This window comes from Molothrus ater, chromosome 17, assembly GCF_012460135.2.
Source record: "Molothrus ater isolate BHLD 08-10-18 breed brown headed cowbird chromosome 17, BPBGC_Mater_1.1, whole genome shotgun sequence".
Classification (NCBI taxonomy): domain Eukaryota; kingdom Metazoa; phylum Chordata; class Aves; order Passeriformes; family Icteridae; genus Molothrus; species Molothrus ater.
This window is the reverse complement of record NC_050494.2, coordinates 4571576-4599371: the sequence shown is the minus strand read 5'-3', so window position 1 is coordinate 4599371 and position 27796 is coordinate 4571576. Positions and strand designations below refer to the sequence as shown.

At 48.3% G+C, this 27796-nt stretch overlaps 1 protein-coding gene across 3 annotated transcripts in view; it reads right to left on the bottom strand.

Annotated features, from left to right (window-relative positions):
* The window catches only part of PPP1R16B (protein phosphatase 1 regulatory subunit 16B), a 63470-nt gene that overhangs the window by 30347 nt on the left and 5327 nt on the right, over nt 1-27796 (bottom strand). For 2 of the 3 annotated variants that reach the window (XM_036395605.1, XM_036395608.2), the window contains exon 2: nt 14298-14700. In XM_036395605.1, coding sequence (XP_036251498.1) covers nt 14298-14544 — 247 coding nt within the window. In that variant the 5' untranslated portion in view covers nt 14545-14700. Of the gene's footprint in view, nt 1-14297; nt 14701-24015; nt 24097-27796 lie in introns of those variants that run through there. The other variant, XM_036395607.1, reaches the window with a different exon arrangement.

Sequence of the window (27796 nt, the reverse complement as noted above, 5' to 3'; positions counted from 1 at the left end):
CTCATCAGCCACCCCCAGCACAGCCACAGCCTCCCCCTCAGCCCCAGGGTAAGGGCCTTTGCAGCTACACCACCCTCTGCCAGGGTAAAAAGCTCCATGGAGCCACTCCTGCTGTCCCCAAAGCCACTCTGCTGTCCCCAAAGCCACTCTGCTGTCCCCAAAGCCCACGGGAAGGACTCACTGCCCAGAGATAACGAGAGCACTAAAGCTCCCTGCCACCAGCAGGCTCAGAGAAGGCCACCCTGGCAGTGTCCCCAGGTGCTCTTGGCAGCCCTGCTGCTTTCCAGAGCCGTGAGTGTCCCAGGGGATGTGTGAGCACAGGTACACAGCATTTTTCCAAAGCAAGTACACTGCCAAGCCTGTGCCACTTGGTTCAGGTTAAACACTCATGCCCCCAAGGCAGTGTTTTACATCTCTACACCACAAATGTGCCCAATCTAAAGAGGTTTCTGTTGCTGAGGCTGTGCCAGAGCCAGGGCAGGCTGCAGCACTCCCCCTGCTCTGACAGGGACACCTCCAGCTCCCTCTCACCTCCTCCATTAGCACTTCCCCAGCAAACCCTCTCAGAGTTCAGTGCTTCATCCCCATGCTGGCCTCTACCCCAGCTGTGCAGAATTCAGACACCCCAACAAGAGCAAAGGGATGCCCAAAATAAGAGCCCAAAGTCTCCTCATATTTTAGTGAGAGATTGTGGTGTTTGCTGGGTCCCCAGGATGAAGGAGGAGTTGAGAATCTGACTCCATGTTCTTAAAAGGGATATATTATTTTATATTAATTAATTATATTATTATATTATATTATATTATATTATATTATATTATATTATATTATATTATATTATATTATATTATATTATATTATATTATATTATATTATATTATATTATGCTATACTAAAACTTTACTAAAGAAAGAGAAAAGATACAGACAGAAGGCTACAAAGAATGATAATGATAATGAAAACTTGTGACTGATTCCTCAGAGCCTCAGCACAGCTGGCTGTGATTGGTCATTAAGGAAATACAATTCACATGAAACCAATCAAACAATGACCAGTTGGTAAACAATCTCCAGACTACAATCCAAAGCAGCAAAACACAGGAGAAGCAAGCAGATAATTATTGTTTTCATTTCTCTCTGAGGCTTCTCAGCTTCCCAGGAGAAGAAATCCTGGAGAAGGGATTTTTCAGAAAATGTGACAGTGACAAGAGATAAACGCAGCTGAGACTCTGCATGAGTCCCACCTTCCTCCACCCTCCTGCATGTGGCAGATGCCACCTGGCACCTCCCAAGGAGCTGATATTGGTTGCATGTCACTAGGATCTAACAGGGGAGCTGGTTTGGGACAGGGCAGAAACAACTTTGCCCACTGCAGTGCCAGCAAACGCCCTTCTTGTGCCCTCCAGTGCCAGGATCTTGGGTGACCAAGCTGCTCTTGGCATGTCCCAGTCACACAGGAACAGGGCTGGGTTTGGAGAGCCCCTCTGGCTGTGGCACCTCAGGATGCTCCATGCAGAGCTCCTAGCAGAGGAACAGCACAGACAGGGCAGCTGACAAACGAGGCCACAGCCACGGCACGAGGAGCAGCTTTAAACAGATGTGAGCAGCTCAGTGGGCAGCTAAACAGGATCCCCACTTCTTTCCTGTTCCACAGCTGGAAAACCCACAGGCCCTTCCTGCAGGAAGGCAAGGAGGAGGCTGGGGAGCCCACAGCACTGGGGTCAGCTTCCAAAAGTGGGAACTGGCTGTCCCAGGGAACCCCTCCTGCCCATGGCACACACAGGATGTTTCCACTGCTGCTGGGAACTCCTGGCTCTGATCAGGGTGATCCCTGAGGACTCAAAATGCCGTGTCAATATATTTTAATACCAGAGGGCAGTGATGAATGGGGTGGCCTGTGGAGCAGCATCCAGCAGCAAGGAGCTGAGTGGACTCTGGATCCTATGGAGCTTTAGGATGCTTGCACCAGCCCTGTTCTGGCCTGGTTGGCAGCTGATGGTGTCCATGGCAGAGTTACCTGCACACAGCTTCTGTTTTGTCCTTTGTGGCACCTTCCAAGCATTTCCATGTGAGCAGCAAGGGTTAGAGGTGAGGTGCTGCCACTGCCATGGCTCTGGTTGCAATGATGAGGGCTGAGACACCATGGCTTGGTGTGTTCATGGTCTTTTAAATTGCCTGAGCTGAAGGATTCCCTGTGTCAACTGACCCAACCAAACTGATTGCAATAAAGGCAAAACACCCAAATATCTTCAGAGGTGTGTGCCAAAATGCTCAGGGATCCCCAGGAAGCCCCCAGCCAGTGGCAGCACCCAGGACAGCTGAGTGAGGAAGGTGTTTGTGGAAGCTTTGAACCCCACGAGAATGACACGAGGTGGCCACACCTCTGGCTCAGCACCCTCACCCTGCTCTGGGCACAGCTTCTCCCACCTCCACCTGCAATCCAGGCTGTCAGTCCCACCCCACAGGAGAAAAATCAGCCAGCAAATATTGCCCTTGAGCTACAAGACAAGTGTCTGGATGTAAGCAAAGCAAGAAATATTTCCTGTTCACTTGTTCCCAACAGGGTAACTGACAGATCAGTGCTGCAAACATTTCCATTACTGAGCACATGGCAAATCCTACAGCACTGATTGAGACAGTGCAGTGATGAGCCAAGCCTTGAATTAATGCTACAGATCCAGTGCTGACCTGTACTCAGATGAACCTTTCCTGGCTCTGAAGAGTGATAGAAAATTGCCACAAATGAGAGTAATTTGGGTCAGGGGACAGAGCAGCAGCTATTTCATAGCTATTTTACAACTGCATGATTGGAGTTATAAGAAATAAATTTCCTATGAAAGCACAAGGAATCCTCCTTAGGTGCCTTTTCAGATGAAATTTTAAACCCATTTGCTCTTCCAATAAAAGCAAAATGGACTTCCAGCACCTCTCCATGACCCACTGCCACCTCCCAAACCAGAGCTGCTGTGGTTTTGGGCAGCATCCAGCAGCAGGTTGGAAGTTGGCTGGTTACAGCCTAGACTAGAATTTCATATCACAATCAGGTCTTGCATCAGTGTTGTGACAGCATCAGCTTTAGGAGGAAAGGAACCCCTGTGCTAACAACCCTGACAGGCAGGAGGATGTCACTGCAGATCCATGGGGACTGTCCTCCTTCTCTGGAGCTCTGGCTCTTTCTAACTCCTGCTATTTCAGGCTGTTACACCAGAATTTTAATTAAAACAAGAGGCCCATTTAAGCTCCCATGGAGCCCTGCTCTAGCCTTGCTAATTAAAGACAAACTGACAGGATCTGAAATGATAAAATAAACCAGGTCTGAAAAGTTTGAGGGGCACAGGACGAGCCTGAGCTCTAAGTAGGCTGAAGCTTGCTCTCTGTGGGGGCACTGTGTGCTGCCCAGCCCCAGGCTCCTGAGGGAGCTCCTGGTCTCTGAGGAGCTGATGGGCTCTCCAGAGGGTGAATCACAGCACCCCAGGTCAGATCTCACCTGTTTTCCCTGACAGCACACAGGATCTGAAGCCAATGTTGACTTCAGGCAGATTGGGGAAGTTCACTCCAGGTCCCTAACACCAGTGCAATGTTCTTTACTGCAGGGTTCCTGCTCCTCTCCAGCCCCAAAAGGCTGAGCTGGGATGGATTTCCAGCTGAATTCCTTGACCCAAGTCATTGGGCAAACCACAAACACCCTGCAGCAATGAAGCCTTGGTGCTCTCTGTGCAAGGACTTTACTCTTCATTCAACATTACTGAATAGGGTAAAACTTTGCTGCTATTGATAAGGATGGGTTTGACACAGGGAATCCTTCAGCTCAGGCAATTTAAAAGACCATGAACACACCAAGCCATGGTGTCTCAGCCCTCATCATTGCAACCAGAACCATGGCAGTGGCAGCACCTCACCTCTAACCCTTGCTGCTCACATGGAAATGCTTTGGAGGTGCCACAAAGGACAAAACAGAAGCTGTGTGCAGGTAACTCTGCCATGGACACCATCAGCTGCCAACCAGAGCAGGGCTGGTGCAAGCAAGGAGAAGGTCTGACAGTGCCTTAGAGGTTAATTCCAGCTCTAGTCTCCCCCTTTTTTAGAGCTGAACTCTACAGCAGTAGCCCTTAGGACAGAAAAATATGAGTGTTGTTTTGTTTGGTGGGTGGGTGGCTTGGGGTTTTCTTATGGAGGAGGATTGTGGTTAACATTTATTTTTACTAATGGGATTTCTCTTGTCAGCCCAGCTAAAAGCAGACAAAGACAAATGAGACTTTGGAAGTTCCCCACTACATTTCAGAGCTTGATGCTCTTACACTCAAGGCAGGGACCTTTTTGCTGCTTTGAAAGCAAAGCCCAGCACAGCAGCCCAAACCACCAGGGAAATGTGAATTAAGGCCTGGCTTGAAAACCTTGGCCAAACTGAGAAATGCTGTGAACTGTTATAAAAAGGCATCAAAGCAGGAGAAACAACCCAGAGTAACTAAAGCCCATTTCCCACACGAGTGGCACTTGCAGCCAGCCCACCTCATGCTATCCAGGGAATCCAGAGGCCAAATCCAGCACCAAACAGTTGCAAATTGCAGGGACCTCAGTGGAAACTGCATCCACTGGCTCAGAGCTGCACATGGGCTCTTGTTCCCCGAATTAAAAGGGAGTGCAAGGTGCTTGATTGCATCTTGGCTCTTGATTACAAATGCACCAGCAGCCAGAATTAAACAGTTGGCTTCCTGGCCTATTTAGCATCCTTTAGTGCTGGGTTAGAGGGTGGGCAAGGCTTAGGGGGTGTTTTTATATACCAGCATCTGATTTTTTTAAATTTTTTTTTTCTCAAGACACTCTCAGCAAATGGTAACATTTCCCAAAGATCTGGCCAAGCTCCAGAGGAAAAAACAAGCAGTGGAAGTGTCTGTAGAAGCAGCTCTGCACTGGGCTATAAGGCACTGCCTGAACCAGCTGCCATAGCAACTGCTATTAAAGAAAGAATTAGAGCATTCTTCACGGAAGTAGGAAAACTCCCAGTCAATAAGAGTAAGGATGAGATGCAAAGCAAAAAAGAAAAAAATAAATAAGGAGGATAAATATAAGCAAGTAGGAAAAATATGCACAACTGAATGAGAAGCAGGGCTCCTTGCACAGGTAGATGTGGAGATGCCTATAAATACACTAAGATACCTAACTCCACCCTCATTAGCAAGCATTTTAGATACAGTTGATCCTGCCTTGGGGCAGGAGGTGGATTACATGACCTCCTGAGGCCCTCTCAACCTCTATTTTCCATGATTCTAGGAGGGAGAAATCTACACCAGCTGAGCTGAGCTGGCCTTGCTCCAGAAAGGCAGGAATTTAAATCTGGAAAAAAAAATAGATTTAATCCACTTTTCAAGTTCTCCTTGACCAGGAGAAAGGGGCAGAAAGCAGAACCTGCAACCACAGCTTAGAGGCAAGGAATGCATTTTCAGCTGTAGCAAGGGTAAAGCAGCAACATCAGGTTTCACCCTGCAGGAAGGATTCACCCCCAAAAGTATTCATTTCCCCACCAACGCTCATTTGCAAAGAACAATCAGATAGGTGGCTGCAGACCTGTGGTTTTGGTTGTGGGTTGCTGTACAAAATACACTTGGAAAAGAAAATGATGCTGCAAAAAGCCAGTGAGCTCTGAGGAGCAATCAGGCTCATGTCCCACATCCCTTGGATCAGACCCCACAGCACAGCCCCAGAGCAGGACAGAGCCTTGGCTCTCAGAGCTCACAGCCAAGCACAGAAAACACAAAATTCCCCTCTGGATTGTGCTGCTTACTACACAGAAAACACCAGAGTCCCCAGTGGAGCTGCTGTTTATGCTCTCTGATCCCTCACTACTGGAGTGGGACAAAATATCAGAATAAATTATGTGAGGCTCCATTTTCTTCATGTGGAAAAGCCTATTCTTTATTCAGACAACTCATTTTATACTCTTTTTACAGAACTCGTGTGCAACTGGAATTGGTTAATAGTTTTACTAACCAATAGCTTTACTCTATTGGTTAGTAAAAGGTATTTTACTTGTCCATCAAATCTCTCTATTCTTAAATTGTTTACATATTTCTTTCACTGATTTTCGTGGGACAGATTTGATGTTTATGTAGGTGCTAGCTGTTTTTCACCTAGGAATAGACTGTTATGTTAACAAACTCTTCACACCAAGATTGTTTTCACTGGGGAACTTGCAAAGTACTTGCTGCACTTAAAAGAAATGACAGGCCAGCCATCAACCCAACAGAGCAGGCCTGATCTTATGAAACCTTTCTTTGATAATTTTTCTACCTGGCTGCAACAACAAAACACACCATGAATTGGAAACAACACTCATCTGGAAGGCAGTCAAGCAGGCAAGAAACACTCAGTGCAAGAAAAACGCCCATGTGCCATCTCCTGGGGCAAGGACCTGGCTGGGCTGTAGCACCAGCCCTTCCAGCTGTTATCCCAGTGAGCAGGAGCCAGATGTGCTGCTCCCAGTGCTCCATCCCCCTGCCCCTCCTCGTGCACACTGCAGGCAGTGGTACCCTCAGCAGGAAACACCAGGACAACCAAGCTGGGAAGTTACAGGCTAGAAAGAACCAGTTGTTGGGGAAGATGAAACAGGAAAGCCTTACAGATATGACTTCCTGGCAAAAGATTTTGAGAATATGGAAAATATAAGCGAGATTGAAATGAAAGCAAGCTTTGAGATCCCTCAGTTACTGAACAACAGGAAAACAATGGTGTGGCTGGCTGAAGGTGATCCCCTTTTGATGGAACAACACCCTCTGCTTGCAGACAGGCCCAAGGCTCAGAGCAGACCCTGCCAGCTTGGCAGAAAGGGCCCAAAGAGGAGTTTTTAGGGTTCAAAATGTAACACAGGATGGTAATGTAATGATTCTTATAGGCTGTATGTAAATGCTATGGGATTTGTATATTGTACTAGATTGGTTAGTGAGAATTAGAATATTCAACACAGAAGAAGATTTATTGAATTGTAATGGGAACCTTGCTCTCTAACTCTCTTATCCTCTTTTACTCTTCTTTGCTCATTTTCTCTTTACCATGCTCTTGCCTTCTTTCTCTTTACCACTTTTTTTTACCCCTCCCTTTTTGGGGCCTGCTCTGGGCTGTGCCTGGCAGCTCCCAGCAGGGCCCTTTGCAATAACCCCCAAGTTCCAGCCCTGGCTGTAGAGATCTCTGGTCTCCATCTGTCCCACCCCCTGAGGCTCCTACAGCCACTGACACACCAGCAAGCAGCAGCAGATTTGGAAATCCTGACTTGGACATTTGGCAGCTCTGCAGACACCAGGAAACCAGCAGGCATGTGAGGCTTCCTCCATGTCACAGGAAGCAGAGCAGCCAGGACAGGGAAGGGAAGGGTTAAATGGCACTGATTTAGCACCTGTGGGCAGGGACATCTCCAGGCACCTGGTTGAATTAAGGTCCCATTGATAATCTGCCTTGAGCTCACTAAAGTCTGACATGCCTCTTCTGAGCCCTCCTGTGGTATTTTTGGGGTTCTCCGTGGCAGGAAGGAAATGACTGAGAATCTGACTCCATGTTCTTAGAAGGCTAATTTATTATTTTATGATGTTATGTTATGTTTTGTGTTATGTGTTGTGTTGTGTTACAGAATGCTATACTAAACTATACTAAAGAATACAGAAAGAATACTTACAGAAGGCCATAAAGAATGATAACAAAAACTCGTGACTCTCTCTCCAGAGTCCGACACAGCCTGACCTTGATTGGTCATTAAGTTGAAACAATTCACATGAAACCCATCAAACAACCACCTGCTGGATAAACAATCCAATCAAACCAATCAACCAACCACTTGTTGGGTAAACAATCTCCAACCACTTTCCAAAGCAGCAAAACACAGGAGAAGCAAATGAGATAAGAATTGTTTTCCTTTTTCTCTGAAGCTTCCCAGCTTCCCAGGAGATGAATCCTGGGCAAGGGGATTTTTCAGGAAATGTGAATGTGACAGCCTCCCTGCTGTGGTTTGGCTGGGCAGGGCTGGAGAACAGATGGTGACCTGACATATCCTACCTGCTGCACCTTGCAGCACAACCTGAGCAGGTCCAGCCTCTCCTCCCTGTTATTTTAGGATATGAAACAGAAAGATGTGGATATTAGATTTTTTAAGGTAAAAAAAGGGAAGTTTAATTTTGACTTTAATATTTATAGATTTTTAAAAGTGACAGTGGATTGGAGGATGACAGTGTCACCTCTCCAATGACACTGGACAAACTAACAGTTTATTAATTTTTTTCTTTTTTTATAAAAGAATGCAAAACAATAAGTTATTTACATAAAGTGTGTGAGAAAGTTTGTTACAAAAATATAAACATCAAAAGATTTAAAAAACCTTAAAAAAATCAAAACAACACCTCCCTATTGCCCAGATCTCCTTGGGAGGCAGAACATTGCTCACACACAGCCATATTAACACCATTAACAACACCAATAAAGCAAGGAAATGTCCAGTTTGTATTTAGGTGCACATGCAACCAAGGAGACACTGAGTTTCTCCTCCAAAACACACTGCAGCCAAATGTTGGAAGATGATTAAGTGGTTTAAGCTACCTCTTGTAAGAAACAAAATCTTGACAACAGCAATTGGCCAATTCCTGTTTGATTAAAAACCCCTTAAAACCAAACAGAATTCTTACTGCAGCTTGAATCCAATGTTTATTCATTACCCTGTAATCCTATTACAAAATACACCAGAAATATTTTCAGTGGTACCAGAAATGGTGGAAGGGAGCACACGTGTAAAAGCCAGAAAGTGAAATGATGTGGAAATGATTAACTTTTGGGAAATAAAAGAAGTATTTCTGATCAAACTTTTTTGTTTAAAGAAAAATTGTCAAATGAATCGGTGAAGTTGACTCCAGATTTGGGGAGGGGAGGGGCTCATCCCAGGAAGACCTTAGGTGGACTTTCAGTGTTAATTTCGAGACAGGAAAGTTGGCATTTGAATTTCTTATGGATATAATTTCCCCACTTGACTGAATTTCAGAGAGTAGGGGGAAAAATTAAAAATATTTACTTGTTATGACAACAGAGAAAGTTGCTGATTCAATATTGCTCATGCTCCCAGATGCCTCTAGTTATCTGCCATATGCAAATCACCCCACTTTGGCATCACATCCAAACTGCATGAAAAAGCCAAGTTAAAATGTGGCCAAATACGTGAATCTGCTTTTGGAAGACATACCAACCCCATTAACAAAATTAACAAAATTCATCATTGCCAAGGGCTCCCACATGCAGCTTCCTAAAGAGGACAGCTCTCATTTCCACACCCAGTGAGTTTAAAACTCAAGAAATGCCTTTGTTATTAAAAAGAAACGTTTTCATTTCTGACTCAAACCATTCCCAAATACGCAGATAGACACTCAGACTGATGGTGATAAGAGATCTTTTCTTTTCAGAGCCCTTCAAAGGGCACAAAACCCAGGGGAAAAACCTTCTCAGACAGATAAATGCACTTACTCACAGACCTGGACGCAGGAACCCCAAGAAAAAAAGCTTTGGGAGATTAATAATGTGGGTGGAAAATTAAGGCACCTCATAAAGGGACTTGAAGTAACAAGGGAACAGATCACATCAGCTTGGAAAGGTTAAAGAAAGCAATTTATAGACACTAATTAGGGCCTCTTTTAAAAGTGCCTTTGCAAATGACAAGGTTGGGTTTATTCCAGAGGTGCAAAGGGAGCATGGTCGGGGATGCTCCCAGAAGGTGCATGAACCATGCTAGGCACCACAGCACAGGCACAGGAGGTTTGGGATGGCTCAAAGGGAAGGAGAAGGGATGTGTTGATAGGAATAAGTTGCTTTCTCCCCAAGGAAATCTTCCCCACACAGTGAGCTCCAAGCTTATGCCCTCTGCTCTGTCACCGTTTCACCGAATGCCAAGTCCAAGGTCACCAAAGCTGAGCTTTCCTTCACCTTCAGGCTCTCCAGCCATGAGGATCTGCACAGTTAAACTCCTGCAGAAGGAGGATAACTGTGCAGATCCTCATGGATCTGCTGCTTTATGCAACTTTCTGGCTCTGATAAAGGTTTTGCTTGCAGGATGAAGTGCCAGGAGGTGGGAGCTGAAGGACTCTGCAGCGGGCGCCTGGGGGAGGCAGCTCTCACCCAAGAGCACGAGAAACCAGGGCACCTCTGGTGCTGCTGGAAGGTGAATCAATCCTTGGGGTCTCTGCTTATCTGCTGGCTTCTTGAAGGAGCCCAGCTCACCCTGAAGCCAATGCCAACACCTCCAGTTTGTGTCATTCAAGCAGGAGCTCCCACCACAAACAGCCCAGGTGTGCAAAGGGAGCTCCAGACAGCAAATGCCACATGTTTGTACAAGCAGCCACTTTACCCACCTCTGGGATCTGGGTTTTTTTTCAGTTTACAGAACACCAGCTCATCTCCCCCTGCTCTGGGGCTGCTTTTAGAAAAGCTCAGCGATGTAGAAAGACCTGGACATGACAGCCCCGGCTGCTTTTGGGGCCAAGGTGCTGCCCTGGGAATGGCAGGACCAGCCTCCTCTCCATGGTTTCAGTCCATCACCTCACACAGCAGCCTCAAAGGGCCACAGCCCTCAGCAATTTCTTATCTTCTCAAATCCTTTGCCATCACTAGAGTATAAAGCATACATACAACATAAAGCATTCCTTTATTGCATTATAAAGGAACTCTGCAGCCATCAGAACAGCCCAGAGGCTGCACCCAGCACCACACCCCTTGGAAGCTCTGTGTGGGCTGGGGGTCCTCCCTTTGCACCATCCCTTTGAAACCAGCTGGGACTGAGCCCAGAGCTGGGTGAGGATGGAGCATCTTTCCCAGTAAAGTGGAGATGGTGTGGGATGCCCCTCCCCAGCATTCCCATTCCCAGGTCTGGTCTGGCAGCTGGGAGTGCTCTGGGCTCCCACCTCAGGCTCACCCAGGAGCTGTGTGGAGCTGTCCCAGCCTGCCAAACTGAAGGTCCAGGCAGCCCCTGCAGCCCAGGGGCACTGGTGCCCTCAGCCTGGGGTCACCCACTGCCTGTCACCTCGCTGTCCCCAGCCTGGCTGCCTGCTCACATCTGCCACCAGCTTGTTTGCAGTGTGCTCCCTGCCCCTCTTCTGCCAGCAGACATCCAAGGGAGCTTTTAATAGCAGCTTGTTTGTAAACCTGGGATGGTTTGACAGAGGTGTTGCAGAAGATGAGAGGAACAGGCAGACAGGAGCCATCACCCCTTCTCAGCTCCTGCCCACACTGATGGTCTGCAGCAGCCCCTGCCTTCAGTCCTGCTTGGCCACCACACTGAGACCATGGAGCCACAGAACAGCTGAGGCTGGAAAAGCCCTCCAGGATCAGAGTCCAGCCATTCTCCCAGCACTGCCAAGGCCACCACTAAGCCATGGCCCCAGGTGCCACAGGGATGCATCTTTGAAATCCCTCCAGGGATGGTTACTGCAGTGGGCAGCCTGTGCCAGGACTGGACAATACTTTGGGTGAAGAAATCTTTCCCAATTACCAATCTGGGTGAAGAAATCTTTCCCAATTACCAATCTAAACCCACCCCTTGAGGCCATCTCGTCTTGGCTTTCCCATGACAGCTGGCACACAGTAGCTCTCTCAACCTGGGCCAGAGGCAGGCAAAGGACAGTGAAAGCAGCATGTCCAGGACCTTGGGACCCCTGAAGAGCAGGGCTGGGTTCTGCACCCACCAGCTCCATCCTACAGCACTCAGCTACCACCTCAGGAGGTGCCATACACACCAGAGCCTCCGACACCATGTGGACAAAGAGCCAACCCAGCACCCAGCTCCACCTTCTCCTCCCTGATTCCATTGCACAGCACCCACCACCATCCCCTCTCCCACTTTGGGGGTGAGAATGACAAAAATGAACAGAGAAGTCACAAGGGATGGGAATGGCACAGCCACCCAGAGGTGCCACGTGCCAGCTGCGCCCCCAGCTCCAACCCTCCTCACTCTGACTTATCAACTCCTTCATCATTTATATTTCACCTCCCCCTCCACATCCCACGTGGAAACAAAAGATGATTCATATATCAAAATAATCACCTGGGACCTCCAAAAGCCCACGAGTTTCCACATTTTCTTGATAAAGAATTTTGCCAGTTTGGCACCTGGGTTTGACTCTGTCCCCTCCTCCCTTTATACTGGTCCCACACCACAGAGGGGGCAGAGCTGGCACAGAACCTGCCCACACACTACTTTTAGGGCTTAAATTAATTGAGAACAAAACAAATTCATTGTAAAAACTTGAGGCATCTGAAAAATCCAGCTACTTGGGAAGCACCTGTGCCCTGGGACTACTGTCCCTTGTCCCCTCCAAAGGGTTGGGAAATGGATTTTCTGTCAGAGGGGAGTGGCTGTGTAACATTTGGGTTTTATCACCAGCATCACATTGGAAAGAGCAGCTGCTGGTTCAAGCCCACAACCTGGGCTTGCCCACAGGAAGATGTGAACAGGATTATGGTGCCAAAAGGGACCTGCAGTGATGGGTTTTCCCTCACAGGATGAAAAGAGTGAAGCTGGGAGCTGAAAGATCAACTCTGCAGCTTCAGCAGTGAAGGATCCATGTCCACATGTGGTGCAAGAGCACTGTGCACAGGACCCTGCCAGCAGAGCACTTGTGTCACAGCCTGGACACACTGGGCCAGCAATGCCTGCCCATGACCCTCAGGGAGCACAGCCACCCTTCACCAGGCCCTGACCACAAACACCTCCACCACTCCTGCCTGCCTCACAAAATGACAAAGCATCTGTAGGACAGACAGTGAGGAGCCTTCCTCCTTCCAAACAGCCCAGATCCCAAACCAGAGACAGCTGAAAGCAAAACTGCAAGGCTGGGCCTCTTGCAGAGCCATCACACCCCCAGCCACCGCGCTGAGCACAGGCACCAGCACCACAAGGAAGATGATAAAACTCTCATCACCTGTCCCAGTGCTGTGACCTGCCACTGGCAGCTGAACAGCTGGGTATGAAACCCAAAACACAACCTGCCAGCACAGGCAGAGGTGATACAAAACCCAGACCTGTCCCTCAGGCAATGCCAGCAGTCACAGCTGGCTGCACTGCTGGAGCCCTCCTAGAAAACCACAGCAGCTCAGAGTGAGAAACACAACGTGGGGGTACTGAGGCAGAGAGCTGGAGAGAGCTGTGAAACCTCTAAAGCAAGGAATGAATGGACAAAAGCCAGCATTTCCAGGGCATTATCACAGGTCTGCTGTTCCAGGGGGGTCACAAAGGCACAAAGAACCAGAGCCACAGCAGGGCTGGGCAAATGCAGTGACAATGCCCAGGCAGGGCCACCACTGTCCATGCTCTGCTTCCAAACAGGAGCAAAACACACACACAAGGACAGAAAAGGCTTGCTCAGAAACAGGGACAGGATTTTGGGGAGATTCTTCACCAGACAAGACGAGGTCCTTGCCTTCCACCCACGTACCAGGCAAGGATTCACTGCCTCTTGTAGAGGGTGCTGGAAACCAGAGCAGCATTCTCTGGCAGAGATGCTCAGCTGGCCAGCTTTCCTGAGCACCCTCCTCTGCCACACCAAGGGATCAGGGAGATCACACCAGTTTTGCTGCCTTGCAGAGCACCAACCCCAAAGGCTGCTCCAGCTCTCCTGCAAGAGATATTTTCACTCCTCTGCACAGAAGCACTCTCTGGCTCCCCAGAGCTCACAGGTTTTCCCCCGTGCTGAGGCTAATGGTTATTGACTTTTAGACATATTTTTTCCTCCTCCCTTCAGATTTTGTAGCAGAAGCACTTTCATCCACTTTGAAATGGTGCAATTAAACCAATTTGGGAACGATTTGCAGGTCTGTTCTGCAGGAAGTACTAAGCAAAGCTGTGCTTCCCAGCATTTTGGGGAAAAAATCATACACTCATGTAGCTCTGAATGCATGCCCTCAAGCAGGGAAAGTGAAGAGATTCACACTGACATGCAAATCCCTGTGACAGACTCCTCTAAAGCCACGGAGAGGCACACCCAGAAGGCAAGGAAGTGTTTCACACCTCCTGTAAGTAGGAAGTGTGAGAAGGAAAGAGATGAAAACTGCCTTCCTTCACCCAAACCTCAGTCACAACTCCTATCCTGGCACTCACACACCCACTCCTGATGCCAACCAAGGTAACACTGGGGCTTTGGGGACCTCAGAGCTGTGTCAGGGATGGCAATGCTTTAGAGCCCAACACCGCAGCAAGGGCAGTCCGTGGATGACACCACAGATGCCTTCACACCACCTGGAGCTCACGGGCAGCCAGACAGACCCTGCCAGGCACCAGTGCCATACCTTCCTCCACGTCATTCCTCAGGGAAGCCTCCAGCAGAGCAACGCTGGCTTCAAAGGACACTTTCTTTCTGTTCACAGCATTTCTCTTCTTTTCATGCTTCCTCTTCTTGTGCTGCATCTCCTTCTCATACTGGGCCCACTTTTTCAGCTGCTGAGCCCTGCGTTTCTGGGCTGCCCTCAGCCTCTCCAGCGTGGGCACCTTGTCCAGCAGTTGCAGCTCGGTCAGCAGGTCCACGTGGGCATCCATGGCTCCTGCCCAGACAGGGGACGGGGAGGATGGCCCAGGGGGAAGGGATGTCCCAGCACAGCTCCTCTGGATGGCAGCCCCCTGCTGCTATACCAGCATGCTGAGGCTGAGATGGGGAGGGCCCATGGCAGAGTCCGGTGGGAAGGCGGTGGGAAGCTGAAAGGAGGAGAAAAGCAGGAGAGATCAGGTGACATCAAGCACCTGAGTTCAGGCTGCTGAAAACACAACAGGCAACACCTCCCACCTCAAAAGGCAGCTGAGTTAACTGGGCTTTAATTGCTCGAATTGCTTTAATTGTTCTTACCAGCCTTGGTGATTTCCCTCTTCCCCCACTCCAAGCATCCCAGTAAAACCCTCTTGATTAACAGAAGTTCCACTGTACAGCTTGTTCATGTCTATTGCTCACATTAACCTACTCCTAGGAGCAGAATAAAGTCTTAATGAGCAAAGACCTTCCACATGTTGAATACCATTTGTCAGAGAACTTGGGAGCAGTTTGAGTACTGGACTCTCATCCTTCCCTGGGCTGGTCCTCTGTCACGGACATATTTTATGAAAAATCCTTTTGCTAGGATTTCTCTCCTGAGAAGCTGAGAGGCCTCAGAAATGAAATGTGACCAATAGTTATCTGCTGCTGTGAAATGCAATAGGTGCATCTTTGATTGGTCTTATGTGGTTGTTTTTAATTAATGGCCAATCACAGTCCTGTTGTCTCGGACTCTCTGGTCAGTCACAAGATTTTATTATCATTCCTTCTTTTTCCTTGCTAGCCTTCTGATGAAATCCTTTCTTCTATTCTTTTAGTATATTTTTAATATATCATTTTCTTTTAATATAATATATATCATAAAATAATAAATCAGCCTTCTGACACATGGAGTCAAGATTCTCCTCTCTTCCTTCGTCCTGGGACCCCTGTGAACACCAGCACATTTGGTGACCCCGAGTGAAGACAAATTCCACATTTGGTGAGCCTCCAGAGGAACAGGACCACAGTCCTCCCCCTTACCCCTGTTCCAGGTGTCCCCTGCCCACAGTCCTGCTCCAGTGCACACCAGCAGCCACCTCCCTGAGGCATTTCAGTCTGAGCAGCCACGCACAGCTCAGAGGGGACCAAGCTGCAGTGCCCAGGGCAGCCACAGACACCAGACGAGGCCATTCCAGCACAAATAAACCAGAAGCCAGAGGCTGGACATACCTGGGGCTACCTGCCAGGTGCCACGAGGCCGGACAGGTTTGCCCAGAGGAACTCTACCCACCAGGAGCATCATCTGTGCTGCTCTGCCTCATCCATCCAGCCCCAGCTGAGGACAGATGGACAGACCTGGCTCTCAGGTATTAATAACACTTAAACCACCTCAGCTCTAAAAAACACAGGGGTTGTGTTCATTTCTCTCTTCCCTCAGGTTTTCTCTTCACCACACACTAAATCACTCTGGTTTTGCTGTTCAGGGTCCACAAGCAATGAGAGCAGACACGTTCACAGCTCCTGACCCTTGGTGTGACCACAACAGAAACCTCTAAGCAGGGCTACCCACAGTGACCAACCAGTCACCTGCTGCACAGCAGGAGGAAACACAGCCCAGGTTTCAAGAAATGTCAATTTGAAATAAAGCTGAAATCACAAGCAAATTGAATTCATCCTTTCCAATCAGACCTGTGCAAAGCACATTGAATGGCTCATGCAAAATCCAGGTAAGCAGCAAATAACCAGGTATGAGATGAGAGCTTGTGTGGTTCAGCCAGCTTGGAGGGGACAAAGAGAAAAGAAAAATAAAGTTTTGATGGGAAAGGGTGACTGAAGGACTGAAGTATTGACAAACACCTGAGAAAGCCTCAATAAGACAGCTGAAGCTAAACTCTGCTGCTGCAAAAGAGAGGAAGCAACAGCTTTGTAAGCACTGGATGCAGAGAATCCATGGGAAAAGGAGCAGAGGAGAGGCAGCTGCACCCAGCTGAGAGCCATGGTAAGAATATCAAACCTCACCTAGCTGAGAGCCATGGGGAGGACACCAAAGCTTACCCATCCAGGTGAGGACACCAAACCTTACCCATCCAGGTGAGGACACCAAAGCTTACCCAGCTGAGAGCCATGGGGAGGACACCAAACCTTCCCCAGCTGCCATGGTGAGGACACCAAACCTCACCCATGCAGGGGAGGCAGGAAAAGCCACAGCTCCTCCCTGTCAGAGGGTGGAGCAGCCCATGGAGGAGACTCTGAGGGGCTGCAGGGCAGTGTCCACAGCACTCAGCACATCCACCACATCCCAGGGAATCCTGCCTGAGGCCATCCACACCGACTGAACACTGCTCCAGGCCTTCCACAGGGCTTTGACCTTACCTATAAATATCTGGGCAGACTGAGAGCGAGACAGGCCATTTCCTCCAACAGATAATTGGTTTGGGAACTGAAAACAAACAAACTCAGCCAGAGCACACAGGCAGGTCCAGGCAGCTGCTTTGTCCAGCAAATGGTCAAGGACAGCTTCAGCAGCACCTGCAAACCTTATTTTGAAGGCTTCAGGATAGACCTGAACAGAAAAAAAACCCCTGCTTAATCCCACAAGAATTTAAGAATGCAAAAAATTGCTTTAGTTTTACAGGAACAAACCCAAATCCTTGCAAAGTTTTTCATAAGGGAGCTACTAACTCAAAAATTCAACCTCAATTCAGTTGCTTGAGATGGAAAATACCAACTCGTGCTTTAGAATGGCACTGGAAAGCAAGGGAAGGGTGCCAGGGCTCCTCCACAGCACTCACAGCTCTCCCTGACCCCTGCCCACGGGCTGGGACTCACCACAGTCCCCAGAAACCCCGCAGAAAACGCATGAATGCACTTCCCAAGAAGCTTTCTTTTGGGACAGCCATTTCCCCAGGCAGGCACTCAGCTGGAAAGCTCTTCAGCACCTCTGGTGAGCTCAGCTCCTGCCCCTGGCAAGCATTCCTGGGCAGTATCTCTGCTGGCAATCTCAGCCTCTGCTGCAGCAGCACAGCCTGCAGATCTGAGGGCCCAGTCACAATACCTCGAAGGAGGGGAGATAAGGGCAGGAAATGCCTCTCAGGATACTGCACAGGCACTCCCACCTCGCTCCTTTTCCAGGCCACTTCTGCCATTGTTTGCTGAAAGATGAACAAATATTTTCCAAAACATACCTGGAGTAGAAATGAGGACCTCACTCTGCGGGATTGCTAAAGCAGGAAACTTTATTTCAGCGTTTCACAAGACAGGCTGGAAGTTTTCTTGTGGGTTTAGGAGTGCACCTTGGAAAGTGCAATTTATAAGTAAAGGACAAGCGTGGCTGGGCCTGTCCATGTTTCAGCTTTCCTGCATCCACTTTATCCTCCAGCAGCTCCTCTGCTCTCACAACAGAAGAAATGGGAGATTCAGGGCGTCTGCAAAGGGGAGTGGAATGGGGAGGGGAGATCCACAGACATCAAGACATGTCTGGAAGTACCAAATGCCAGCATGTCCTCAATCCAACCAGAAAACCAACCTCTAAAGGAGCTAAAAGGGCACCCTGAGAGCTCTTCCTGAAATGGACACAGCTCAATTTCTCTCAGACATAATTCCCTACCACTCTCACAGACCCCAGAGCCCCAAAAAAGACTCTGTCCCCATGGCTGCCTGTTTTCCAGTGCCCTGGTTCCTTCCCTGCTCCTAAAGAAATGGCACATTGACTTGTGGCACAAACAGGTCAGGCTAACTATAGCACAGGTTGAGGCCCCAGCACTTGTTTACCTGCAAAGTGACACAGAAGTGCCTGTGTGGGTGTCTGTGGCTTGCAAGGCATCACACTTTGGTTTCTGTTTTATTTAAAGAAGCAGAGGGGGCAGGGAAAAAAGCACCTTCCTCGTGTGGGACTGAGCTGAGCAGTTTCCATGAGCTCAGCAGAAGTGGTGCCACCACTCTGAGCACATCCTGGCCCCCACACACACACACAGAGCCCCTGGCCCTGCAGGGACAACTGGGGGCATTGCAGGGGCCAAAAGGAAGGCAAGGAAGGCACTGGTGCCATCCCCCTCCTGCCAGCACTGCAGCAGGGAAAGGCTCACTCTGACCAAAGATTGGCTCCTGAGAAGGGCACACAAGTGTTGGCCAACACCATCGTGGGGATTTTTGGTAAATTTGCATTTCCTGTGTGTTTTGTATCACCTGACTCAGCCCAAGAGGACTCTCAAGGCGAGGTTACTCACTGCCAATGCAAGAAGAGACAGCAGTTCTGTGAAGTGGGGGTTCACTGAGTCAGGGGCTGCAGACTGTGCCACCAACCCTGTCTCACACACAAACTCCTTCCCATTTCACTCTTGAGGTTGGAACCTGCCTCCCTCAAAGGTCAAAACCAAAGGTACTCATTTCCTCCACCTGCACACACTCAGAGCTGCCCCCTGACCTTCCTATTAAGCATTCAACTTGCAGTTTGCCCTAACTAACACTGCTGAGGCTGGAGCTGGGTCTGGTAAAGCAGCCATGAGGCTGGAGAGGCTCCTCATCTCCCCATCTGGTGATGAAGCTGGAGCTGAGACCTGCAAATGCTCTGTCACCTCTTCCCAAGGCAGCACTTAGAGCACAGCATGACACTGATGCAGAACACAAACACAGAAGTCCTTCACTTAAGTGTCATCAACTGATTTCAGTTTTATTCCACTTAAAAAAGAAAAAACCAAAAAAACACCCACAAACCATGGAAGAGCAATGGTACACTTTGAAGTGAAAGACTGGAGATTCTTAGAAGTTTTCAAGCAAAGGGAAAGCAGAACATTTCAGAAGTGGCTACTCTGGGCCTAAGGAATTGTTTCCAGCCACTGGAGTGCTCGTGGTGAGGCACCTGCAGGACTGGGCCTGGATGTCAGGTGAGGTGTCTGCAGCACAAAGTCCAGGCAGTGGCAGAGCAGACAGGAATAGCCCTCTCCTCCCCACACCAGGCTAATCTCTGCACTGGAATTGGAAACCCAGCACCAAAGCCTCCAGCAGGGATCTGAGAGCATGAGCAGCCAGCAGAGGAGGTGGTGCCTGATTGATTTATTTCATTAACAACAACACCTGCACCGTGGCAAGGTGAGCAGCTGCCAAATTCACCTTTTCTGCTCCCTGGGAGGGCCAGTGCCAATCTGCATGCTCCTGTCCCATGAAATGCAAGGTGCCCAGCCCACTGCAGCCCTTCTGCTGAACCCATCCTCTGGAGCAGGCACCAATGAAGAATTCCCAGGATTTTCCTTTGGCCATCACCTTCAGCACTGTCCCTGCCTAGGGACACAGGCCAGCCAAAGATGTGTGTCCTGCATGGGTGCAGAACAGCTGGCCAGGATCTTCCCAGGGGCTGGAGGAAGCAGCAGAGCAGCTCTTCACCCCTTGGTCCCCAATGAGGCATAACAAAAAGTCAAACAGAGCCAGCCAGAAAGGCACAGAGAGGAGGAGGGGACAGCCCAAGGGTCAGGCAGGAGCTCAGCCATCCTCAGGGAGGACAAGGCTCAGGGGATGTGCCCTGGGGCTGAGCATACACCAGGAGCTCAGGTCCTTTCCCTCCTTCCCACAGCCCAGTCTGGGAGGGAAGGGCAGCAGAGTCCTCCTCCCACCCTTCCCAGGGGAACATCTCCAGTCATTTCCATGTCCCACAGAGCACAGACCCAGAGCAGCTCTGGCCAGGCACTCCCCACCCCACCAGGCACACCTGAGCTGCTCTCACCTGCAGGAAAATGGGAAACAAACCAACAACCCCTCTCTGCCCTGCTGATGGGAACAGGAGCCCTGTGCTGGATAGGAGCTCTTGGGGTTTGGGTGGTTCATTTCTTTAATTAGCAGAGAGTTCATCAAATCAAGAGGGTCCTTCATGCTTAGACCACCACAGCCTAAAACTGTTTGGTTTTTTTTTTTTTATAAAACTGCCTCTGTCACTTCCTGCCTTTTGGGAAAACATTTCATTAAAGGACACTGCCCTGAGCCCCACCTGGCACAGCCTCACATACCCACACCTGGCCACTGGGTTTTCACACAAAGACAGACACGGGGGTGACACCAACAGCACCACATGGCAAACTGGGAAGGGTTTCAAATCACAAGAACAATTCCTCCACAGAATCACAGCCCCAAACCACTCATTTTCACCTGCAAAGCCCCATTTCCTACAGAACCATGTTTCCAGCCTCCTGAAGGCTTTCCTTTATTCCTGAAGCCTAAATGTTTATTTCTCCAGTATCACCCTGCCAGGCAGGCTGTACCATGTCCCTTGTCTGGGTGTCTGTGCATGGAGTGACACAGGTGGGCACTGACATCATCTCCTCTGGTGGCAGGGCAGAAACCTGCCCACAGCCCACGGGCACATCAAACCACAGCTGGACACACACCTCAGCCAGCAGCAAACCCTTCTCCAGAGCATCCACAGGGGAGCACATGAACACAGATCAAAGTCCCTGCAGGAGCCACATCACCACCTCAGGATTGTTATTTCCAGTCCTGTGCTCCTGCCACAAGGTGCTGGTGGAACCTGCAAGCCCCTCAGTGCTGCTCTGAGAGCTCTGGCTATTGCCTCTGGTGGCAAATCCTTCTTGCACACCGTGTGATTCTCTGTGTTGTGCTGTGAGCCCCACAGCAGCCACAGGCTGACCACATGGAGGAGTGAAAATTATGAAAATTGTTGCTGCCTGATTTAATTTCACTGGTATCCTAGAAGTAAACAGCTCCTTTCCTCACTCAGGGTTTCAGCTACACTTTAAGCAGGAGATGCTCAGCACTACCAGAAGAACGGGCAGAAGAATGGGTCCTCCTGAGGGAATGACAGGGAAGGTGACAGGAAACATCATTTTTAAATATATATATATAAATATAATATAAGAAATATATTTATATAAATATATAATTATAAATACATAAATATAAATATATAAAATATATAATATAATATATATATAGAAATATATAAATATATATTAAAATATATATAGAAATATATAAATATATATTAATTTCAGCCAGGACCCCTTAGGGAACACAACTCCTACATCTGCCCTGGAGTGCTGGTGGGGAAGAGCATGTACAGAAATATTCTGGATGAGATCTCTCATCAGAAATTGGGAGAGATTCTTGGCTTTCCCACAGGTTTCTTGTATGCAAAGTAAGTAACTTAATCTGTGCCCCAATTACCTTCTTAAAGGGAAGATACTGTTTTACCATCTGCAGCAAAGGAACTTTCATTGCTGCCTGCTGAAAATGTGGTGAAGTTGCATCATTGTAAAATATTTTTCTAACTTGATGGAAAGCTCAAAATTTCAAGCTAAATTCTGCTCCAGAGAACTAAAAGGATTTTGGTTTGGCTGCTTTATCTCTAATTCCAGATAATCTCTCTGTCTTCAATGAGTTCCTTCCCAGCAGAGGGAATAAAATACAAGCAAAAGAAAGAAGTGAAGAAGAAAGTCAAAAAGATCTCTTTGGAGCCAACATTGGTAATAGAAAAATTTAGGTGCCTCTTTCTTTCCTCCTCCCAACTGTTCCACTCCTAACAATACTGGCAGTTGTTTGAGGAAAGCCCCTCAGTATTTTCACTATATATTTCCTGCAAACACCCAACACAGCACAATATACATTCTTTTTCCTAGCAATATGTCAACATGGGCTTCCTTAAAGAAATTAAAAAAAAAATTTAAAACCCCCTTCTGTGCCAAGCAGTCCTCCCCCAGATCAGCGTGCAGTGAGGAGTGACCCACACCTGGTGATGGTGCCCAGACACAGAGGGGATGGAGGAGGATGACTCCACCTGGGGGCTCAGCAGACACAGCAGGGCAGGGCTTTGAGCACAGCTCTCCCCCAGGATTTAGGAGCACCCCACAGCATTAAAGCTAAACCAGCTCAGATCTCACTTCCCTCCACGTGGCTCCTGGGCAGAGCAGCAGCACCTGGAGGTGTTTCAAGAACCTTCCTCCAAAAGCTCTGCAGAGCAAATGCATCTCTCTGTCCCTGCTCCAACACAGCCCCTCAGAGCTGCCACCTGTGAGGGATGAGCAATGCCATGGCTGACTCTCACAATTAAAGGGCAAATATTATGTGTATGTTAAGGGAAGTTTTATAGATTTATATTTATGTTTCAGCCCCTCCTTGCATTGTTATCATCAGGAGTGGCCTGGGGCATTTGGGAGGGTTGGCTTGTTATTATGGCAGCACCTGACCTCCAATGAAGATGTAGGAGATGTCCACCACTGGACAGGCAAGAAGGAGTTGATGGACAGAACTTTGGGAGGGGCTAAAGGGTTAAAAACTGGAACATCAATTTTTTGGATGAGCACACAGTGGGAAAAATCCTTTGCTCCCAGCGCTGTAATATTTTCTCTACTCTGTCTTCTGTTGTCTTTTTGATATGGTTTTAATAAACATTTTAAAATGTTTGAAAGTGAGTACCATTTCTCACACACCTTTCTGCATTGAGCTGCCCTTGCCTGGGGGTATTTTCAAATCTAGAACTTCCATGGGGATGGTTTTCCCACTCACTAAGAGTTGGGGGTTTCTTCTCTCCTCTCTATTTTTATTCCCTATCATCTTCCCCACCAGCCAAGCTCTACTCTCACTGGCCCTTCCTCCACATCCATGGGCAGAATGGGTTTTTCCAGCCCCAGTTTGAGGTGTAGCTCTACTCCAGGCACTGGGAACAACTTGAAGGATGCACTGGAGCTGTAAAAACTGCTCAGCCCCCTTGTACCTCCCAAGGGGGACACCTGGGGCTCCCATCTGCTTTCAGGTCTATCAGTGAATCAGTAAAAACAGACACCCTGGGCTCCTGGCTATGAAATTCCACAAGGAGAAGGGAGGGGGGCATTTCTGCCAGCTTGAACTTGAAAACCTCAGCGGCGATTCTGAGTCGAGTTAAAAATCAGAAAGTTCAGGGCTCAATTTCAAAGGACAGCAGAACAAGGCACTCCCCTTTAACCCAGTGCAGAGAAACCCCACTCAACAGCACTCACTAATTGTCCTGATTGCTTTTCTCCCTGAGCTGAGGGCTCAGCACACGGAACCAGAGCAGAGCTCTCCCCTCTGACCTGCCCCAGACAGCTCCAGGGAAGATGATGCTTGAAGACAGGAAATTTTATTCCTTCAAGAATCCAGCACACACCACTCCCCTCTCCCCTTCGCTCCCCTTAGCAGAAAAGTGTCTGCTAACAAAATTTATCTGCAGCATCAGAGGAGCAGCAGGATCCCTGCCCTTAGGCAAAGAAAGAAGGATCAGAATGGGATTTCTGTGCAAACACGAAGAGAATCCCAACTTCCCTCGCACGAGAGCAGCCCCATCCTCTGAGCCAGGCAGTTAAATATTGAAGCAAAGGCATGCAGCAGCTCTGATTATGTGGAACAAAAATTAATTGAGGGCATAAGTCTCCGATTGGGCTCTCAATTTATTTTTTTCCACAGCACATTATATGGGAGTGGGGATTGCAGTGCAGACACCTGCAGGGAAAGCAGCCCAACCCCATCTGTGACAGTGATATTACCTCTTTTTATTTGTTTTTCTGGTTAGAGCTTCCATTTTTTATCAACCCTGCCACAGACAGATGTGTGATGGCTTCCAAAACTGCATCCCTCTTCCTGACATTTTCAGCTACACATTGAGAGATCTGTAATTTGGAAAACAACAATTTTCCTTCAAAACAGGGAAATTGAACATTTCCCCTTGAAAATAAGACAAGGGGAAAATTTAAAAAAAAAAAAAAAAAAAAGCAAACCCCAAGCTAATTTCCAACAGAATCTCAAAAACACCACTGGAAGAGCCCACACCCTTCCCTCAAGATATAAATTACAACCCTATTCACACCCCCACCCCGCTCTTTTTAACAGAAACCCTTCCATTGTTTAAAGCCCTTTACACATATTTTGGCCCACGGAATAAAAAATAATCCTAGGAACAGCCCTATTCTGGCACAGCAACAAGCTAGATAAGTGCCTGGATTTTCCATTTGCAGCTCCTGGGCACCTGAGGCCGTGCCAGAGGGATGTGCCAGCAGCAGGGCTCTTGCAGGGTCCCAGCTATGGACAGGGATGTGCCTTTCCCTGGGAATTCCCACTCCAAGCATCTCCCATGCAGATGTGCACCCCCAGGGCTGTGCCTCCTTACAGGGAGTTACCATCCAGTGGGACTGCATTCCACAATTTTTATTGATTTTCTGGGGTTTTTGCCACCAGAAGAAAGCCCTGCCTCGCTGGTCCCTTTCCAAGGAAAGGTGTGATTCTGTCAGCCTTGTGGCACCACGGTGACAAAGCCAGTGATTGGCAGAATTTAAAAGCATTTGCTACACACCTGACAGGAGGAATATTGATTTTGTGGGAGATTTATGAGAGGATTCTCTTCCCGACCATCTGATCCATCCATTTTAAACAGCGTTTGCATTTAATTACCACTAACAAAATGCTTTCAACCCTAAAGCTTATGGACATTATTGACATTATAACAATTCAAATAATCCTCAAAAGGTCTTAACAAAATAAGATAAAAAGACACCCTCTGACCCATCCTGCATCCATCAGGGAGCCCGTACAGCTGCTCAGGATCGTGTTACCCTCCTGCCTCTGCTGAGGGGGGACCAGCAGGGTGCCCATAGGCTCTGCTGGGAGAGTAAAGAGGTGAGACTTTGGAAAAAATGAATTATCCATGTGACAGTGTGGGATGCTTTGTTCCAGACAGCTCAAACATCTGGATTTGTTGTCTAGGCTTCAGCCCTTATACCTTGGTGAACTCCATGATGACTTCTTGACCTAAACCACGCACGTGTCACAAAAAAATTCATCCTCCAGTTCCCCCAGACTCTGCAGGCCAAGGTTAGCCCCCAGCATGCAAGAAGGGGGCCCTGAAGCTGCTGATCCAACACTTACAGACCAGGTGAGGCCCCCTGCAGCACCCTATAGCTGCTATAGGGTACCAGGGCCAGCCCTCTCACCATCAGCACGCCTGCACCTGGGCAACCCAGGCTGCTTTCCCTGGAAGCCTGCAGGAATATTACAAGAGCATCTCTAGAAAAGTGGAAGCACAATACTTGAAGAGGACAAAGGCTCCTTAAGATGCAGATGAGCAGAAAGCTGCACGGGAAAAGCAGCACCGCCTCTCCCTGCCACGCCGCCCGCCCGCTCCAGAGGAACTCGCCTTATCTCACATGCGAGCCAGGAGATGGAAACGAAATGTTTTGCTAGCAGAATGCTAACAAAAGCTTAGCACGGCTCTCTGCGGTGCCAACATCGCCAGTTTCAGTCTGAAATCAGACTCTGGGAGCAGCTTGCCACTGCCTTGCTTGCGAGGCAGATTTTCTGTTGCTGAAGAACCTTATTTTATCAACCCTCACGTCACCATACGTGCCCTACTTTCTGTGCTTTCTGCATCTCCTCTTGGCCACAGGCAGGATGGTTGTTGGCTTGACTCGCTGCTCCGACAATACAATTGCTCTGACATCTAGTTTAATCAAATATTTACCACTTACTCGTTTGAAAATAGGATTTCTGATACTTTAGATTAACCTGACTAGTGAGCATGGAACCAGAATTGCTGGTGCAGCTCTCCTCCTCACCAGTCCAGTTCTTACTTTGCTTCTGCCATCTCTGGGATTACCAACACAAGGGCTCTGCTGCCACAGGCCAAGGAGGACCAAGGAAAACCTTGGCAAACCTCAGGCATTGATGAGCCCAGCATTCAGCCATTCTTCTCTGCTGTCCCAATGTGCAAACAGTCAGAGCTCTCCAGGAGAGACTCTTCCCAAAGATATCAAGATTTAAGGGCCTCAGCTGGGAAGAATGGCTGCTCTTAGGTGTGGTGGTGTTCACAGGGTCCCAGGAGGAGGGAAGAGATGAGGATCTGACTCCATGTTTCAGAAGGCTGATTTATTATTTTATGATATATATTATATTAAAACTATACTAAAAGAATAGAAGAAAGGATTTCATCAGAAGGCTAGCAAGCAAAGGAAAAGAATGCAATGATAACAAAAGCTTGTGACCCTCAGAGAGTCCGAGACAGCTGGACTGTGACTGGCCATTAATTAAACACAACCACATGAGACCAATCCCAGATGCACCTGTTGCATTCCACAGCAGCAGATAACCATTGGTTACATTTTGTTCCTGAAGCCTCTCAGCTTCTCAGGAGAAAAAATCCTAAGGAAAGGATTTTTCATAGAATGTGTCTGTGACACTTAGGGAAGACTTTCTGCAGGGCTTCCTGGGCAGAGGTGCCAACCCTGCCATTCAGCAGGTACCTCACTTGAATATTTGCTCTGAGAAGAAATGTTCTTTGGATGGCAGAAAAACCAGTGCAAAGTCAAATTCAGGTAACAGGGGCACCTTAAAGCCTGAAATCTGATCTGCTCCAGCAGATGGTGGGGATGACCCTTCTGCATCCCACTGACAGCCCTAGAGCCCTGCTCCCACCCACTGCTTTGGGGGGCTAAGCAAAGCCCACCCAGTACAAAACCCACTTAACTTCAACTAGCAGATGAACTCTTGCTTGACACCTCACTAGTAAAAAGCCAAATCCTACACAAATCCCTAAATCTCAGCTTAGCCCCACCAAGCAGAGAAAATGAAGGCATTGCTGGACACCCCACAGCCAGCACAGGGCCTTCCTTCCTTCCTTGGTCTTTCTCCTTGGAGGAGTATTTGACCTTTGAGCTGCTCTGCCAGTCATCAAGCAGAATGTGTGCCCATGAAATGCTGCCAAACTCCAACATCACCACATGGAGCACCTCAGAGCAAGGTCTGATACTTGAGGTTTCCCATATGGATCATAAAGGATGCCATATCATCATATGGAGCAGCTGGGATAAAATTAAGGCAACTGGTCCAGATGAATGAAGCTGTGCATCCCCATCCTTCCTTCCTAGGCTCTCCTCTCTTCCAGAATTACCCAACCTGCAACTCCTGCCCCTCACAGCTCAAGGGCAGATCAGCAAGACACAGCAGACCCTCACTTACAAAGCAGGACAAGAGCCAACTCACAAGGAAGGTCTCTTGGCAACTCAGGGTGAGAGAAAAGGAGGGGGGAGTTGCTGCCAGCTTGTTTGTGTGCACTTAGAGTGGCATTCCCAACCCTGTAATTGTTGCATAATGAATTTAGCAATGGAGTTCAAGAGCAATGAATCATTCAGGCCAAGAAAGCATGAGTCAGCCCCCGAAGAATCAGGAGATGTTAAAATTACATACATTTAACTTGAGCTTGACAAATCCAGAGAAGCAATGTCCCAGCACAACTCAAACCACCATGCCAACATCCTCACTGCTCCTCCTGATGGATAC